The sequence below is a fragment of the Leucopleurus acutus genome, assembly GCF_964270905.1.
Source record: "Leucopleurus acutus genome assembly, chromosome: 10".
NCBI classification, from domain to species: Eukaryota; Metazoa; Chordata; class Mammalia; order Artiodactyla; family Delphinidae; genus Leucopleurus; species Leucopleurus acutus.
This window is the reverse complement of record NC_139153.1, coordinates 68,912,409-68,930,570: the sequence shown is the minus strand read 5'-3', so window position 1 is coordinate 68,930,570 and position 18,162 is coordinate 68,912,409. Positions and strand designations below refer to the sequence as shown.

The following is an 18,162-nucleotide window of genomic DNA, read 5'->3' as shown; positions in this document are numbered from 1 at the left end:
CCCATGTCCCCTGCATCGGCAGGCGGACTCTCAACCAATGCGCCACCAGGGAAGCCCTATCCAAATAGTTTTGATTAAATTATTATTGTGTTGTTATTGCTAAGACTAGACTATAGAAATAGTTGCAAATTTGCTATCCAGATGGAAAATATTCACTTCATGGGACAAGGGTCTGCTGGTTTGCCTGTCGGTAGGGTATGAGTGGGGAAGTGACACAGGCATCAGTAAATGTGCTCTGCACATTTTGTATTTTAAAAGCTTGGTCTTTGATGCTCCTTTGCTGGGGAGGGGAGCTCTTCAAGTTTCTAATATCTCTCTACAGCCTTGTTAAAGGACATATGGTAGCTTGGATCTCTGGGACGTGGTAAACTAATGGGCCAAATATGTGGAGCTAGCGTTCAGTAAAGGTTTGATTTGTTTTGCTCTAACACCTCAACTTGCAATTTAGAGGAGCAGCAGAGGGACTAATCTGTTTGGTTTTAGACCAGAACTCTTACACATTAAAGATTAAATGGGGACTACAAATAAGCATACTCTTGTTTAGGTGAAAGTACAGTGAGAGTGAAAGGAAGAGAGTAGCAAAGGGAGAAAATTTTCTCAATTTGCCTCAAGACTTTCAATTACTCTTAGCTCTCATATATACAGTAACGCCCATCAAAGGTTTTCTGTTGCTGCTGTTGTTTTTGTTTTTGCTTTTGGGAGGGTGGGCAGGCACCTCCTTCTCTTGAGCCGTAAGGTAACATAACACCCAGCTGCTGTCTCAGAAGTGCTGGAAAAACTTTAGCCTTTCACTGCCAGACTCAGCATAAAACAACAGGAGCTCCTAAAGGGCTGGGATCTTGGTCACCACACTCTATACAACACACTGCAGAGCATGGACTCGATACTCAACGGCAGTAATGATAACACCTAACTGACCAAACCAATTTGTTCATGATAAAGGATCTCAGGTGTTTCCATGGATACTAGGGTTTTCTGACAGATCCAGGCTAGAACTCTGTACACAGAATAAGGCCTTTTATAAGAAAATATAGCCTCGCTTTCTTTGAGACATAGGACAGAATGCCAAATGTCCCTGACAGTTTTAAATCACACTTGGAAGAGAGTTAAAATAAAGGCCTAGATGTGGGCTTATTTGTGGTGGTTTCTGATGCTGGTGGAATGGACCAGCCTGGTAGTTTCACGTCACCTACATGCTTCATAATCACCACAGCTCCTCGCCCCACACTCGACCTCAGAATATCACTATCTGTTCACCACTCAGTAGGTCCCCTGTAGTGGACGGGGACGGCTGTGACACGTGCACATTCCTTTCCACTTTGTGAATCAGTTCACACTCTCCCTAGATCATTCCTCTAAGAAGATTCAACAGCCTCCCGGGCTTTCCTGTGTGCTTAATTTTTTAAAAAAAAAAGTCAAATTAGATTGTGTTGACCACATTCAAACCACTGATAGCTTTTCACTGCAAACCAATGTCCAAACCCTACAGCCTGGAATCTGGAATCCCTTCCCTCCTTTTCTAGCAGTCTCTCCTCACTCAACCCCAAGGCTCCATCGGGCTGCACAGAGGTCACCTGCAGAACACCAGCTTGGTCCAAGCATCCTGTCTTTCTGCACTTCTAAGTCCCACCCTTCCTTTAATGCCCCTATTGTGGAAGCCTGTCCAGAGTCTTCCAGTTGGAATTAATCTCTCCCTCCCCATATTCCTATAACATATGGCTTGTACCTTGATTAAAACTCTTATGGTAGGCTGCCCTGGATGCCACTTATTTCATGCATGTGCCTGCCTTCCACTCAGGACCAGCAAATTCCTACTCTGAATGCCTATTTAAATCAGCTTGGGGATCTTGGAAAAGTGGCTGATTCCAGGACTAAGCAAGTACAAGATGCATCCAGAACACATCATGTTAGGCCACAGAATAAGAAAATGCTTTTTAAAAAACGGGAGGCAGGGACTTCCCTGGTAGCACAGTGGTTAAGAATCCACCTGCCAATGCAGAGGACACGGGTTCGATCCCTGGCCCAGGAAGATCCCTCATGCCGTGGAGCAGCTAGGCCCATGTGCCACAACTGCTGAGGCCCGCCTGCCAGGGCCTGTGTTCCGCAACATGAGAAGCCATTGCAGTGAGAAGCCCGTGCACCGCAATGAGGAGTGGTCCCCGCTCCCTGCAACTGGAGAGGGCCCGCGCACAGCAACGAAGACCCAATGCAGCCAAAATTAATTAATTAATTAATTTTTAAAATAAACAAAAACAGGAGGTATGTCACAAAAATACAGAATTCAGCTTGAAGGAATTTCCACCGGCCAAATTTGAGACAATCTGAGCAACAAAATAATTAAGTACAGTAATGAATTATAAACCACTGAAAAATACAAGAGCCCAGAGTCCAAACCAGTAAGAGATAAATAAATGGGGGAGGAGAATGCTCCGTGCAAATGGTAAATGCAGGAGAAGGACTGGAGTTAGCAAAGCATCATTTTGCAACCATCATAGTAAAGACTGGTTCAGGCAAGAATCATCAATGGATGCTAAATCTAGGAGACCTTTTTGATGATGATCAGGACATTTATATAGTCAAAGTGTTTCCCACAGATTGCTTACTAGTTGCAAGGGCAAAAATACTATTTTTAGAGACATCAGGCAACACCTAGACTGGGTGAATGAAGCAAAATTAACATCAATAATGAGATGCAGATAAACATCCGTGCCTCCCAATGAAGAACCCTGAGGGGGACACAACATCACCCACATAGCATTCTGGCTGGGAATACATAACCTGAATCTAATCATGAAGAAACATCAGACAACCTCCAAACAAGGAGTGCTCTATTTAAAAAAGTGGGGGGTTGGGAAGGGTAAGCAGAGGAGGGTGGAGAAATGTAGCCTTCAAAATGTCAGTATCATTAAAAACAAAGAAAGGCAATGAAAATGTTACAGCTTAAGAGTCTAAAAGAAACATGACAACTAAATTCAACACTTGATCATGGACTGGATTCTGTACTAAAGGGAGGAAAATGCTTTTATGAAGTATATTATTGGATCAACTAGCAAAACTAGAATATGGACAAGAGATCTGATGAAAGTATTTATCAGTATCAATTTACTGAAGCTGATAACTGTGCTGCGGTTATATAAAATAACTATTCTCAGGAAATATTCATTGACGTTTATAGGGATAAAGGGTCACAATGTTTGCAACTTACTTTCAAATGGTCCAGGACAAACTTTTAATTTCCAAAATGTAAAAAAAAACAATACCCAGAAACCTTTTCTGATTTAATTGTTAAGTGTGAGGCCCAGACATTCTATATTTTAGAGGCTTCCCAGATTGAGAAGCTCCTAGAACAGTGGTTCTCAAAACATGGTCCTCAGACCAGCAGCATCAGTTATTACCTGGGAACCTGTTAAAAAGGCCCACTGAGTCAGAAGCTCTGGGGGTGGGCCCAGCAGACTGTGTTTTAACAGCCCTCTGTGCAATTCTGATGCCCACTTAAGTCTGAAATCACTGACCTAAACTATGAGCTCCTATATTCTGTATTCTACCTCCTATATTCCCCACGAAACCTAGCAAAATGCTTTATGAAAAATCACATCTCAATAAATGCTAGCTGAATTTAGCGTGACAGTGCATGAAAAGGCAGAAATGACCACTGAGGCACTTTAAGTCGATAAACTAAAGGTCCCAGCTAAAGCATCACTCTGAGTTTCTAAAGGGAATATAAAATTTATTTTGAAAGCAGTAAACCAAGTCAGATTACTCAAGAGGTTAGTAAAAGCACTGTTGTCCCAAAAGGGAGCATATCATCTTACAGTGTAAGTCACTGTCAACTGAAAACATGCCATAACTTTTGCAAGCTCTTAGACTGGTATTTAAAAATTAATTCTGTGGTTCTGGGAAGCAATGCACAGCGATTAAAAAGCCATGCGGTATGCGTCATGCAAGATCTGATTAGAAAACACAGTATCCACGTGGCTGTGCTGTGGCCCAGACTGGATGAGGATGGCCAGATTTCAGAACACCCTCCAAGTGGCCTTTGGAGAGACAAGACCCCTGTAAAGACAACAAGCTGATCAATTTGCCTACTGAGTAGAAAATGAAACAAATAAATCCATGTTTATGCAATTGTTTTCCATCTTGAGAAGTTAAACTGCTGAAGATACACTAGGATGCAGGGTATCACCCCAGCCTCACCACATGCTTTTACTGATTGGCACCCAGCAAGATTTCACAGGAAAAGGGTGTCACTATGGTATTGTTGATTTAAAGGTTATCTAGTCACAGCGAGGCAGAGGAGAATTCATCTTCAAAATTCACCTCCTTATTGAAAGCCCATGGAGTGTCTTGGCAATTAACAATTCCTATCACCTCTAGCTGTTCCCTATGTGAGAAGGCTCAGAACTCGCCTTACAAATTGCTCTTTTGAAGATCAAAGGGGAGCTGAATGTGTCTGTGTGCTCTCGATGAGACTGTGATTTAATGGAATTTTTAGAGAAGGCTTTGCTGGCAGTGTTTGGATGACAGCCCCAGGCGGAGGATTCAGGGGAGCTTGGCCACTCTTCCCTTTGGAGCGGCTTCCCTGTCTTTAATTGGCACCTCATTAGAAATTAATGAAAATGACATCCTCTGTTCTTCCTGCTCTAGGCATCGAATGCTACAAAAAGGCCCATCACAATTCATAACACATTCAATTTATATAGCAACGGCTCTTAAGCATTATTTATGAGATGTGAATTTCTTGTCAGCAGTTAATAACCTGTACAGAGTGGAAGGGGAATGGAAAAAAAGATTGTGAATACATATAAAAAAAAAGATTTTCTGCAGTGGAAAAGTGTTCTGTTTGAGTTCAAACTGCCTTGCTGAATCTTCACTTTCAGTAGTAAATTACTGTGTTTCCCGTCTTCCAAAACCTTTCAGGGCAGTTAAACGTCTCCCTAGCACTCCATACAGCCTCAAGGAAATAACTGTACAACTCACCTTTTCCTAGAGATCCAAGCAGACAGGCAGGAGGAACACAAGAGATATTTGTCAGGGACAGTCCCAGAGGTGTGTGTTCCCATTACTGTCCTTCATCTTTTAAAATGTGGCAGCTGACTCAGTCATTTTTCTGGGCACATAAGTATAATGCTCTCAGTGGGCCCAATTGAACTCCCAGCTCTCTCTAGGAAGGCTACATCTGGAGGGACTGCAGAAAGCTCAGGGCTCTTCTCCAGCAGAAAAATCAAATCTCTCTATAAGATGACCCTCAGAATTGGGCATAAGCCAAGGGACCACGTGTTAGATCATTTAAAGAGAATGCACGTCTATGGCAAACCCAGTAGGCACTTACTTAGAAACCCAGCCTCCTGCCTGAGAGGTGAAGAGCACAGCAGAGTAATCTGCACTTACCAGAGTCAGTCAAGTTGGCTTCACTTTAGAAGCACATGAAGTCATCCAACATGTATTTCTAGATATTTTCAGCTTGGTGCTTAAGACCTTAGGAAATTAGGTGGCTTGCATCAAAGCTGAAGGGTAAACTGGGAGACTCGGTTACCACACCTCTGGATCTCTCAGCACTAAACTGTGAATTCTCACTGCTTGCCTGACAAGAGAGGAGGTTATTAGCCACTGCCAGAGGCGAGACAGCACACTTGATGGATCAACTGCTTGATCCACTAGGGCAAATCCTGTGTAATACCCAGAATTCAGTTACTTTCAAGAAGGAAACAAGAATGTAAGGTACAGGAAAATCCCACGATTCTAATTTAGGAATCACCAAAGGCCTGTGTTACAAAAGCAACAGGCAAACGGTCAGGGAAGCTACACAACACTGGTAACAGACTGAACTGCTGAAGCCCCCAGGGGTCCACGTGAAGACCAAAGCAATAATTTGCAGACCACAAAAGATCAGACAAACCACTAAGGGCAAAGCTGGTTAGCCATGAGACCCCAAAGTTTCCTTGGGTAACCACAGTATTCCTTCACTACCTCATTAAGAATTTTACATTACCTGGGAGGGTTGATCAAGATACAGCCTAAGAAAAAGGTTCTGGGCTCACCTGGACCATATCACATTGCAGGAACAAAAGTGAGGTTTGAAAATTCTGCTGACAGCCTCTGCACCCACGTCTTATCCTACCTCTCTCCTCACACTTTCACACAAGCATTTAATAGGATAAATAAACGCCAGGCTAAAGAATAAAAACTGGTCCAGTGATACCTGGACTCCACATGCTAGTCACCGTTTCTGCAGTTGAATATAAATATGTTTCTGATACTGCTGAGTACCACACACCAGACTGTGTAACAAACAGATTTCTACTCATGACAGGAAAGGAGTTCCAACTCAGTTTCCATGAGAGGCTGGAACTCCCTCCTGTCCTTCTCACTTCCAACAGGGCAGATAACTCAGAGACAGGAGCAGCGACGGCTATCTCTTCAGAAGATGAAGAGCTTTGAGCAGCTGTAACTTTCTAACTGCTGGGAGAACCACCCAGTCCTGACTACCAGCATCAGTACTTACAGGATATCTATGGCCATCCCAGAGGTAAAAGGAAGCTTCTAAAAGCTCACTTCTAAGAACAAAGGATACAGGACTCTCAGAGGCTAGAGCCAATGTGCCTGATGACAGCTCTGTCCCAAAGAACAATTTCACAATATTATGCTCTAAAGTCAAGAAATAAAAACAGGGACAGGAAAACTGTAAGTCAGCCTCAATAATGCAGCTACACAATTTCGCTTCCATGTGACACGATGTATATGGTCAAAGGGAGAGGAAGGATTGTTCTAAGTTTTGTTCCACTGTGGACAGGCATAAAGTTTTTAAAAAGTACATCCCACCAAAAATTCCAAGAGTTGGTATTACACTGGATAATACAGAAGGAAAAGGTTACTTTAAAGCTATTTCAAGGGGTTAACTGACAATGAATTATGGTTCAAAGAAAATAATTTTCTAATCAAACTTTAATTTAAAAGGGATATGGGGGAGAAATCTTTCATTTATTATATATAGTAAGAAGCTCATTCAAAATTAATCTAATATCTGAATTTTATGGCACCTATCTCAGAATTTCACTGGTTTGGTTAACTTCTAAATAAGTCATCAATGAGAAGGAACCACAGTCATATGCAGTGGGGAGAAGCTGAGAGCAGTAAGCAGTGACAATGCAACTCTAATGAAATATGTGTACGAATAGTTGGGGAGGTTTTTGCCTTTTCTGTATGTGTAAGAGGAAATAAAGGGTGTTTAGAAATAAGAATCCTCTACTCTGATTTCCCAAGCTCCAGAGCTATAGCTCGAAGGGAGGTAGGTACTCGGGAGAAGAATGAAGGAGCTCAGCCTCTCAGGGCGCCAAGGACACAGCCTCCACCATGCTGTGTCCTCCACTGGGGGGACGCTTACCGCAGCGGCATGATCCCAGTTCCTGCTGCACCAGCTCCAGTTTGGTTTGGCACTGGAAGCACCGACGTCGGCTTTTCTGTTTAGATCGGCTGGTTTCCTCGGGTCGTTCAGTATTCTCCAGTAGTCGTGGCCGTTTCACTGGCGAAGCCTCATTCTCAGACTGCGAATCTGAGCAAAACAACACATTTAGGGGTCAGGGTTAGTGCTTGGCCTGGCAAGCACAACTGATTAATGTACAGCCGAGGCATTCTTCTGACCAGGCTACTGCCCTTTTCCAGGAACTGGATCAGTATGAGCAAGAGCCAGTTCTTCTAACTGGCCTGGTTTACGTCACAAATTGTGACAAGCATGCACCTTTAGAGCTGACTTCTAACAAGCCAGGCCCAAGCTAGGAGAGGAGGGTGGGTGGCTCAACAAACGTCCGTTCTGTGCTGTCTTTAAAAAGCATCCATCTCTACAAGGAGACCATTCGAGCTGGAAATGGGATCCTCTCTTTGTGCCCCTTCTTTGGGTCCTAGCTGTTTACTGCTTGTATTGGTTATTTATCTCTTCTTGGATCTTTGTCCTTAAGTAGACTGTACTTCACCAGAGAAGGGACTGTGTCTACTATTTCTGTATGTCACCATGCTTAGCACAATTCTATACCTGAAGTCAGTGTTTCATGGGTGATCCATGATCTTTTCTAGTAAAAAGACATTTCTAAGGGCTTCCCTGGTGGCGCAGTGGTTGAGAGTCCGCCTGCCAATGCAGGGGACACGGGTTTGTGCCCCGGTCCAGGAAGATCCCACATGCCGCGGAGCGGCTGGGCCCGTGAGCCATGGCCGCTAAGCCTGCACATCCGGAGCCTGTGCTCCGCAACGGGAGAGGCCACAACAGTGAGAAGCCCGTGTACCACACACAAAAAAAAGACATTTCTATTCCTATGCACAACTAAACGCACAAGAATCAGGTTCTAATACTGAAAATGATTCCAACTTTATTCAGAGTGAACAAGTGTCCTTGCTTGTTCACAAATAAGCTGTCCCACGGCCTCCAGAGTGGGGTGGTACAGAGGCAGCACTTGGCACCGCAACCCTAGGGCTGGTGCCAAATTAGCAGGTGAAGGGAGATGTAGTGTGCAACAAGTGTTTTGTATAATCTTAAAAAAGTAAAATGCAATAAAGTTCATGTCACAGGCAGACTGTAAATAACTCTTGCTTTCAAAAACAAAGAAAAGAAAAGAGCCAGCACTTGGGGGGCTCTGTATTCTTGGAATTACTGCCACTACATACTGACGATGCACCTCTCGCCAAGGTTCCAAAGGGATTTGTGCTAAAACACCTCTGGAAGAGAGTCTCCTAATACAGTAGCCTCTTACTGGTCTCCCTGCCCTTCCCCTTGTCCTACAGTCTATTCTCCACACAGCAGCCAAGCGACCCTGTTAAAAATCAAGTTAGAATCACTTCACAATCCTGCTTAAAATCCTCTAATAGCTCCCCTTCTTGGAGGAAAAGTTCAGATACTTCCTATGACCCTCAGAAAGGCCCTGCCTTTCTTATGTGCCCTCCTCCCATCTCTCTCCCCTCATCCCCTGCTACTCTCTCCCTCTGCTCCACCCACACTAGCCTCCTGATTGTCTCCTAACTCAGGGCCTTTGCACCTTCTGGTCCCTTTGTCTGGAACACTCTTCACCCAGATCTACAGGGAATCCCCTCTTTTAAGTCTTTTAAGCTATATTTTCAATGAGGTCTTCTTCCCTGAAAACCCTATCTAGACCACTCTTGCCCCCTTCAGCAGCACTTCCCTTCCTCCCTTTTCCTGCCTTTTATTCCTCCCCAGCACTTATCTTTTGACATTATCCTCCAGGAGAATGTAAACTCCTGGAGGGCAGGAAGTTTCACCAGCTTTGTTCACTAATGTGCCCTCTATGCCTACAACTCAGTATTTCTTACATGAATAAATCTTCTCCTAAGGCAGTCCTGATTTTCTATTTACTGTGTCTCTAGTGAGAAGCGGTAGACCGTTGGCAGTTTTTCTTTCTTTTTTTTGGCCGCACTGCGAAGCATGGAGGATCTTAGTTCCCCGACCAGGGATCGAACGGAACCACGCCCCCTGCAGTGGAAGCAGGGAGTCTCAACCACTGGACCACCAGGGAAGTCCGGCTGTATTTCAAGGAAGGCTGTCTGTATCCCCTTCCCAGCCTCCCTCTGTGTGGAGAAGATGCTGCATTTCGCCCGAGCACTCACTGGCCCCGACAGTGACAATGGTAACAGTTTGCTCACAGCCCTCCGGCCCACCGCACCTTGCACTGACTTTCAGAAGGTACGCACCATTCTTAGCAATTGTAAACTTCATTTTTCATTTCATTTAGTTCTTGCAGCCTCCATGACATTTTCCCCCAATACAAACCAACTAAACAAGGCCTTTGATGAAAACAATTGAAAGCAAGTTCAGCCTATTTCCCAGCTCTGCTGAGCAAAGCTGTCCAAACCTAGTCAGTGTGATGACTGAGGCAGCCAGACACACCAGGCCCCTCCCCTTCCCCTATAAGAGCAACAAGCAACAATCTAAATGTAAATCATTACAAGGCAGGAAGACAAAAGAAATTCACCTGGTATGGGCCACACTGTTCTCCGGGGGTCCTTTTTTACAAGCCAGAAAGGGCACTATTTGTATTAATAACCCTATTTCGACTTTTTTTTTTCCATTGGGTAACGAGAAGAGAAAATTCTAGAGTAAAAACCGAAACAAAAAAATGGTGTTTGTTCTGAGACAAGGTCCTAACTCTGGAGCATCCACATAAGAAATTATCCCCCAACCCTGGGGGGTGAGGTGGGGAGGGGAGAGAGATCAGGGTTCACACAAGAAGGTGGCTGAAGGCTTTGCATTATTAAATTGTTAAAATCCAGAGGGTCTTGACACGAGGCCAGCACACCTCAAATATAAAAGAGGACCACTCGGACCCTCTTTTATTTGCACTGCGACCTCACAGAACTGAGCTTGTGTCTGGAAATGCAATGTTCACATTCAAAGCTGTTTCCCAAGTGAATCTGCTCCAAACTGTCAAATGTGCTGTCTACCTACATAGCACCTATTTCCATTTCTAAAGCAAGCCTCTGCTACAAGAAGACAATTTACTTTCAGTATGTCAATGTTATCCATTGCTAACTATTTTCAAACAAGCAAGAGAGTGATATGCAAAGACAATATTTTTTAACATATGATCCTAAGACTGAGAAGCAGAATTCATATTGATATAATCATCACTGGTCATCACCAAACAACCCAGCTGATGGAACGCCCCCAAATTAGGAGGCCTGTCCAGGCCTGATCTCTTTTCTTCTAATTCTCCACCTTGTCTGACCAATGAGCACTCAATAATAATAAAACTAAGGAATAGGTCTGCATGGTCTCATCCTGAAATTTTCCTTTATCCATTCCACACTATATATAAAGACAACTGCATTATTTGTTCTGGAAGGCAGGAGGCATGGGATGTTCCTGAAACAGTGGGTCCTTAGGGAGGTCTCTGATGCTGCCAACAGCTTCTGGCGGCACTGCACTGGCCATCCTAAAGGAACACCACTCAGCCCTAGTCAGTCCTCTGAGAGTCAATGTCTCAGCATCTGTGCAAGTCCAAGACCTAAGGCATCCATGTATAGAAAGCCTGAGCCATGAGAAGCAGTCCTCAACGAGTCTGAACCAAGACAGGTGAAATGTTTACCAGAATGTATTATTTTTCAGAATCAAGGAACTGCTCCTAGACATTAAGAGATTCGTAACTTTAGCATTCTGGAATACGCCCACTTATCCTTCACTCAGTCAATGGTCTGTTAAGTGGAAAGGAATCCTTGTGCCCTCTAATGCTCTCTACCACAAGGAGGGAGGGGAAAAAACTCCCTAAACTGTTTACCACCTTCCACATGCTGCCATCCAGTTATGTGTTATCTGTAACTTCTTGGCGAAGCAAACCATTCCTTGGCATTTCCTCACAAGTCAACTTAGTATTTTAATTATAAGCTGATGAAATAAATAGCTGTCTACAGGATCATCATCATGTCTGCATAAGAAATTTACATCTCCTCTGCTAATTACTTAATGAAACCTGTGCCATGTGGGGAGTTGCCTAAATAAGAGAAACAGATGTCCAGGACAGGGATTTTAATTACATAATAATGAACTAAATAATTCAACTGTTCAATTACAAATTTAATGGCAATTTTAAAAGGACCACCAGAAGGAAAAGATCCAATTATGGTCAACACTAAAGGAACCTTCATCTACTGTCCGTATTTGAATAAATTAAAGTTTGATTATTTACTTTTTGCTCACAGATAGTAAATAGGTCTTGTTACCCTGAAGCATTTTCAACTCCTCAACAATGATGGAAAACACCTACCAATCTACTTGCATAATCTGAACTTGGTTAGTAAGGGTTTAATGCAGAGAGAAAGATGAACAGAAATAGCTCACATGCAGCTTTAACTGTCAGAAGAAACGCATCCTTGCAAGGAGCATGCTCATTAGCAGCAGGAGTGTAGCGGCAAGCTAGAAACTGTTCCCACCCCAGGAGTTAGGAGTGACTTCTAATTAAAGTCCTTCATAAAGGGCCAACAAAGCACCTTTTTCCAGTATGCTTTTTCTTGAGAACATAATCTAGTCTGTATGTACCCACACAAGAGCTGCCCACATGCCTATGCCAGGCTCACAGTTCTTGATATTCAACCAGTCCCCCTCTTCCTCTGCCTACGTTTAACGGCCTGAGGAAGATACCGCATCAGACCTTCTAGTCAAAGGAAAGTCTGATCAAGAATCATAATGGGATTAAATGAGAAAGGAAAATCTTAAGAAAAAGTATTTTATCTCTCAGTTTCCTAGATTTAAAGTAACCATTGCTTTATTTGTGACAGAGAAATAAGTACAGTGATTTTTAAAATATATAATCCTCTGAAGAGAGAAAGTCTTCTAATTGTACTTTCCTAGCCAATAGCAGAGAAGTAGTGGTAAGACTTTCAATTTAGGAACACAGTTTAACTGGAAAACTTGACTGGAGACGACAACAGACCTACTTCTTTTAAAATTCTGTTTTATCTCTGACAGAAATTCACATTTGTTCCTTACTGTCACTGTTCTTGTCTTTATAGCTCATGTTCTCTCCTGAAAATTTCCAAATAAATTGTGTCAGCCCTGTCAAGAGCTGAATCCCAATCTCTCTGAATCTCCCATCGCTGTGCAGCTGGCAGCCCACACACAACTGAGACTGCTAACCATGACCATGTCCCTCTGACACCTCAGGCAGGCTCCTGACCCTCTGCACAAGCCAACACTCATGGTTTTGAACAGGAGAGTTGAAATAGCAAAGTGGCAACAAAGAGAAGGAAGCTTCTTCTATTCACTTCACCCATACCTTCCCTTACTTCTAAGAAAGATGAATCTGTTTAATCTCAGGTTTTATGACAGCTTTTGAGGTACTCAATCAGTTTTTTTAGAACCTATCACAGTCTCTTGACAGACTGACATTTATGATCCCAACCGTCTGTGCAAACATCAGTAAGAGCAATAATTAATGAACCCTCACACATCACTGCGGTCTCTCCTTCGACCATTTATAAGAAGCTTAAGGGCTTCCCTGGTGGTGCAGTGGTTAAGAATCCTCCTGCCAACACAGGGGACACGGATTTGATCCCTGGTCCGGGAAGATCCCACATGCCGCAGAGCAACTAAGCCCATGTGCCACAACTACTGATCCTGCAAGCCACAACTACTGAGCCCACGTGACACAATTACTGAAGCCTGCGTGCCTACAGCTCGTGCTGCGCAACAAGAGAAGCCACTGCAATGAGAAGCCCGCGCACCACAACAAAGAGTAGCCCCCGCTCGCCACAACTAGAGAAAGCCCGCACACAGCAACGAAGACCCAATGCAGCCAAAAATAAAAGAAGCTTAAGCTGCTAAAACCTCTGTCCATGAAAAACACCACACTCTCACTGGAAAAACTGATAAAAGACACTTAAAAAAGAAAATCTGTTTTATAGGTACTTTCTCTCTCTCTTTCTCCTCAGGCATCCTTTCAGTGTGTGCAGGGATTAGATTCATCCTCTCTGGCTTCTTACTCTGTATGTCATAAAAGACTTCAAGAGAGAAAACTCCCTCATTATCCATTAAAATTTTGCTTCCACTTTATTTGGCTGGAATTTCCCCCTTCTTTCTTATTTTCCTAATGGTCCCACAACTATTTTGGAATATCACACCTGTTAAAAAGCTGTTACACAGGGCTTCCCTGGTGGCGCAGTGGTAGGGGACGCGGGTTCGTGACCCGGTCCGGGAGGAATCCCACATGCCGTGGAGCGGCTGCGCCCGTGGGCCGTGGCCGCTGGGCCTGTGTGTCTGGAGCCTGTGCTCCGCAACGGGGGAGGCCACAGCAGTGAGGGGCCCGCGTACCGCAAAAAAAAAAAAAGCTGTCACACAGAGAAAGAAGTTCAACTCTTTGGAAGAGGCCGATTATTAAAATTTTGTGGAAAATGCCTTCATTTTCATTTGATATGTAATACAAAGATGAATCTAGTTTGAAATACTCCTAGGATGCCACGTCTTAGATGATAACCATTTTAAAGGTCAGGTGTTCTCAAACTGCCAGGCAGTACTGTTGTGAAGCCTAAATCCCTCTCTTCTCCTTCCATCTCCACCCCCATCCCTCCAGGTTATTTCCTCTGGCTTGCTCCTTTTCTTGAGGGTGGTCTCCTCCATCACAACCTCAAGACAGCAGACCTCTGACTCTTCCTCCCTGCTGGGAACACAAGATCGGGAGACCTGGGGTGGCCAATCAGTAGAACCAATTATCTTGGGAGCACACCTGAACTTTTGGGGTCTCTGTCCTCAGTATGCTCAAAAGACATAAAGCATCAGAAATCTTGAGGGTAATTTTATCATCTAACTGTCTGACTTTGATCTTCACAACAGCAATGCAAAGCTGCTTCTGTAGGGACATTTTTTGATTGGAAGACAGCTTAAAGAGTAGCAGAAAATGCATAAGTCATGAGCCATAATTTGTACCCTTCATGAAATGAGCACCCATACGTCCCAAAGACATGTTTTAAAGACTGGAATCAGATTTCTCACTTCCTCATAGCCCATCTTTCCCTCTGATTCCCGCTGGACAAGAAGCTGAAAGCTGATTTTGGTGGTACACACTGACACCAAAAAAAAAAAAAAAGCAATTATGAATTCATCAAAGGATCAAGTAAGAGAAGCTAATGGGCTGTGGGGAGAACAGCTCTCCATTAAATAAAATCATCTTAAATGAAATCATGGCATCAGAGCCCAACAATTCTAAAGGAAGGGGTTTCTCTCAATTTTTCTTTCTTTCTAATCTGTCTGCCTTTTATTTCTTTTTCTTGCCTATTGTTAGCTAGGCTTTCTAGTATGATACTGAATAGGAGAGTTGAGAGAGGACATTTTTGCCTTGTTCTCAACCCCAAGAGGAAAGTATTCAGTCTTCACCCAACTTTTTATTTTGAAAAATTTCAAAACTATAGAAAAGTTCAAAGAATAGTACAATTAATACCTGTGTACACTCCAGTCAGATTCAACAAGTGTTAACGAACTATCTGTCACACTGCTTTATCTCTCCCACCCCAACACCAAACCATCTGAAAATAAGTTGCAAACATCAAAATACTTCATATATACACATTTAACAATAAGGGCATTTCCTTACATGACTAAAAATCATACCTAAGAAAATTAAGAATAATGCTCCAATGTCATCTAACATTTGGTCCATATCCAAATTATCTCCATTGTTTTCAATGTTTACCTTCATAGTTTCAAAGGCATGTCCAATCAAATTGTATGTGTTACATTTGGACCTTACATCTAAATCTCTTTTTAATCCAAAAGAGCATATACTCTCAAATCGTATATTCGTTCATTCATTCAAAGGACATGGACTTCTGGATAGTCCTGGTTAGTTTTCCTGTGGAATATACCACCATCCGGGATTGACTGATTCTTTCTCCCTCTCTTTTCTATTTATCTCTCTATTTTTAATGGCATCATTTACTTGTAAGGAAGGAGATTTTTTAACTGTACACCTCCTCTGTTTCATATTCAAGACCAGCAATTAAACTTCCAGCAAGCCCCTGACAAACCCACATGATTGGAGGGCTGGCACAAGTAAGGGCAGGTGAAGAAGGGCAAGCACTGTGTAATCAGCTCAGTTCCCATACCACCTTGGCAGTGGGGGAAGGAATGTTCTTCCTCTAACTTCCTCCATTGCACACCTGCCGTACAGGACATCAGGATATAGTTCATCTGTGCCTTGGCAAGGAAAGGATACTTAGGTGAACGTTAGGAGAGGAGCTAGCTGTCAGTGTTTTAGCCCATGATTTCTTAAAGTCTGATGGCACTGCCTGTGACTGAAGTTGGTGCCAGAAGGCCACAAGTCACTTCTCTAAATATCTCCTTTCCAATAGCTTCCTGGCCTTTTTCTATTTTTTTTTTTTTTTTTTTTTTTGCGGTGCGCAGGCCTCTCACTGTTGTGGCCTCTCCCGTTGCGGAGCACAGGCTCCGGATGTGCAGGCTCAGAGGCCATGGCTCACGGGTCCAGCCACTCCGCGGCATGTGGGATCTTCCCGGACTGGGGCACGAACCCGTGTCCCCTGCATCAGCAGGTGGACTCTCAATCACTGCGCCACCAGGGAAGCCCTTCCTGGCCTTTTTCTGATTGCCCTTCCCCTCCTGATGGACTCTACACTGTTGCTAACTGTTCCTATAAGATATCCCTTTCATTGCTGATCACTCAACTCTCTAAACCTAAGGAAAATTTTCATCAGAATAAAAAACATAAAGCAAAAGCCCAGGAAAGTTCACTTGCAATAATAATCACAATCTCATTAAGTAAAATAAGATTCTCAGTTTATTTGATCTAATTTATGTACGTCTCCAGATTAATGACCACTCTGTTCAGGGCCCAGACAACAGTCAATATTTTATTAATTATTTATCAAGTGCCTACTGTGTGCCAGGCACTGGGCTTTAAACTAGCAAATCAGAACTACATATGGCAATGATCTCTCCTCTCAAGGAGGCCACATTCCAGGAGAGATATAAACAAATAAACCTACAGCATATTAATATATGAAGAGACTATGAACATAAAATGTGGAAGTGATAAATTCTGTTAAGGGGGTGATTAAGAAGCAGAAGAGGGAAAGGTCGAAAAGGTACCTCTTAGGGCTTCCCTGGTGGCACAGTGGTTAAGAATCCACCTGGGGGCTTCCCTGGTGGCGCAGTGGTTGAGAGTCCGCCTGCCGATGCAGGGGACATGGGTTCGTGCCCCGGTCCGGGAAGATCCCACATGCCGTGGAGCGGCTGGGCCCGTGAGCCATGGCCGCTGAGCCTGTGCGTCCAGAGCCTGTGCTCTGCAACAGGAGAGGCCACAACAGTGAGAGGCCCGCGTAATGCAAAAAAAAAAAAAAAAATCCACCTGCCAATGCAGGGGACACGGGTTCGAGCCCTGGTCCGGGAAGATCCCACACGCCACGGAGCAACTAAACCCATGCGCCACAACTACTGAGCCTGCCCTCTAGAGCCCGTGAGCCACAACTACTGAAGCCCACGCACCTAGAGCCCGTGCTCCACAACAAGAGAAGCCACCACGATAAGAAGCCCGCGCACCGCAACGCATAGTCCCCGCTCACCGCAACTAGAGAAAGCCCACACGCAGCAATGAAGACCCAACGCAGCCAAAAATAAAATAAAAATTTTTTTAAAAGGTACCTCTTGAACTTAAGAACTATACTGTATACATATAAACAGGTGATTTTTAGCTCACATCTGTCATCCTCGCATTGTTTTCTGTTAGCCCTGCTTTTCAAAATACCATTTGTATAAAAGTTGTTGCTCATCTACCTTCTACCTCATCTCTTTACCAACAATCATATCAATTAGTAGACCCTTTCACAGTCTGGGGAGCAAAGCTACATGGAGAACACCTGATTGATGGGTTTTCAGGGAAACAAAGCTGTTTTATATCTTTCTCCTCTCTTTGACGCCAACTGGTTCAATGTGCGGGGGCGGGGGCGGGGTGTTCATGAACACCTCACTAAAATGTCAATGGCCAGGTTAGTTCTCCTTCCATCACATTTATTAATCTTACTACTGGTCTGTCGGTCTGATCAGACACATACATGACACTAACTGCCAATTTTTCTCTATCAGGAATCTTTCAAGCCCATTTTCCTCTTATTATTAAATGATTTACTCTGAGATAATTGTAGGTTCAAATGTAGCTATAAGAAATAATACAGAGAAATCCCATGTACCCCTCACTCAGTTTTCCCCAATGGTAACATCTTGCAAAAGTCTAGTACAATATCACAACCAGGATGCTAATGTTGATACAGTTAAGCTACAGAACCTGTCCATCGCCACAAGGATCCCTCGTGTTGCCCTTTTACAGCCATGCCTACTTCCCTCTCCCCCTCCCCCACCTTGCTCCCTGGCAAACACTAATCTGTCCTCAATTTCTAAAATTTTGTCATTTCAAGAATGTCATTTATATGGTCATACATGGACTTATAGATGAAATCATATGGTATGTAATCTTTTGTCCAAGCTTATTTTTAAGGTCACTTACCACAATAGGTAGATATGCCACAAGAGATTCCTTAAGTTACGCTTCAGTAATAATTACAATAATAACCACTAACACAAAGCACTTATCCTGTACCAGCACTTTTTTTGGAGGGGGGGTAGGCGGGCCTCTCACTGTTGTGGCCTCTCCTGTTGCGGAGCACAGG

General features: G+C 43.6%; 1 protein-coding gene across 2 annotated transcripts in view; it reads right to left on the bottom strand.

Annotated features, from left to right (window-relative positions):
* Positions 1-18,162, bottom strand: part of ZFAND3 (zinc finger AN1-type containing 3) — a 325,453-nt gene that overhangs the window by 18,371 nt on the left and 288,920 nt on the right. For both annotated transcript variants that reach the window (XM_082847531.1, XM_082847530.1), the window contains exon 5: positions 7,382-7,549. In XM_082847531.1, coding sequence (XP_082703657.1) covers positions 7,382-7,549 — 168 coding nt within the window. The remainder of the gene's footprint in view (positions 1-7,381; positions 7,550-18,162) is intronic.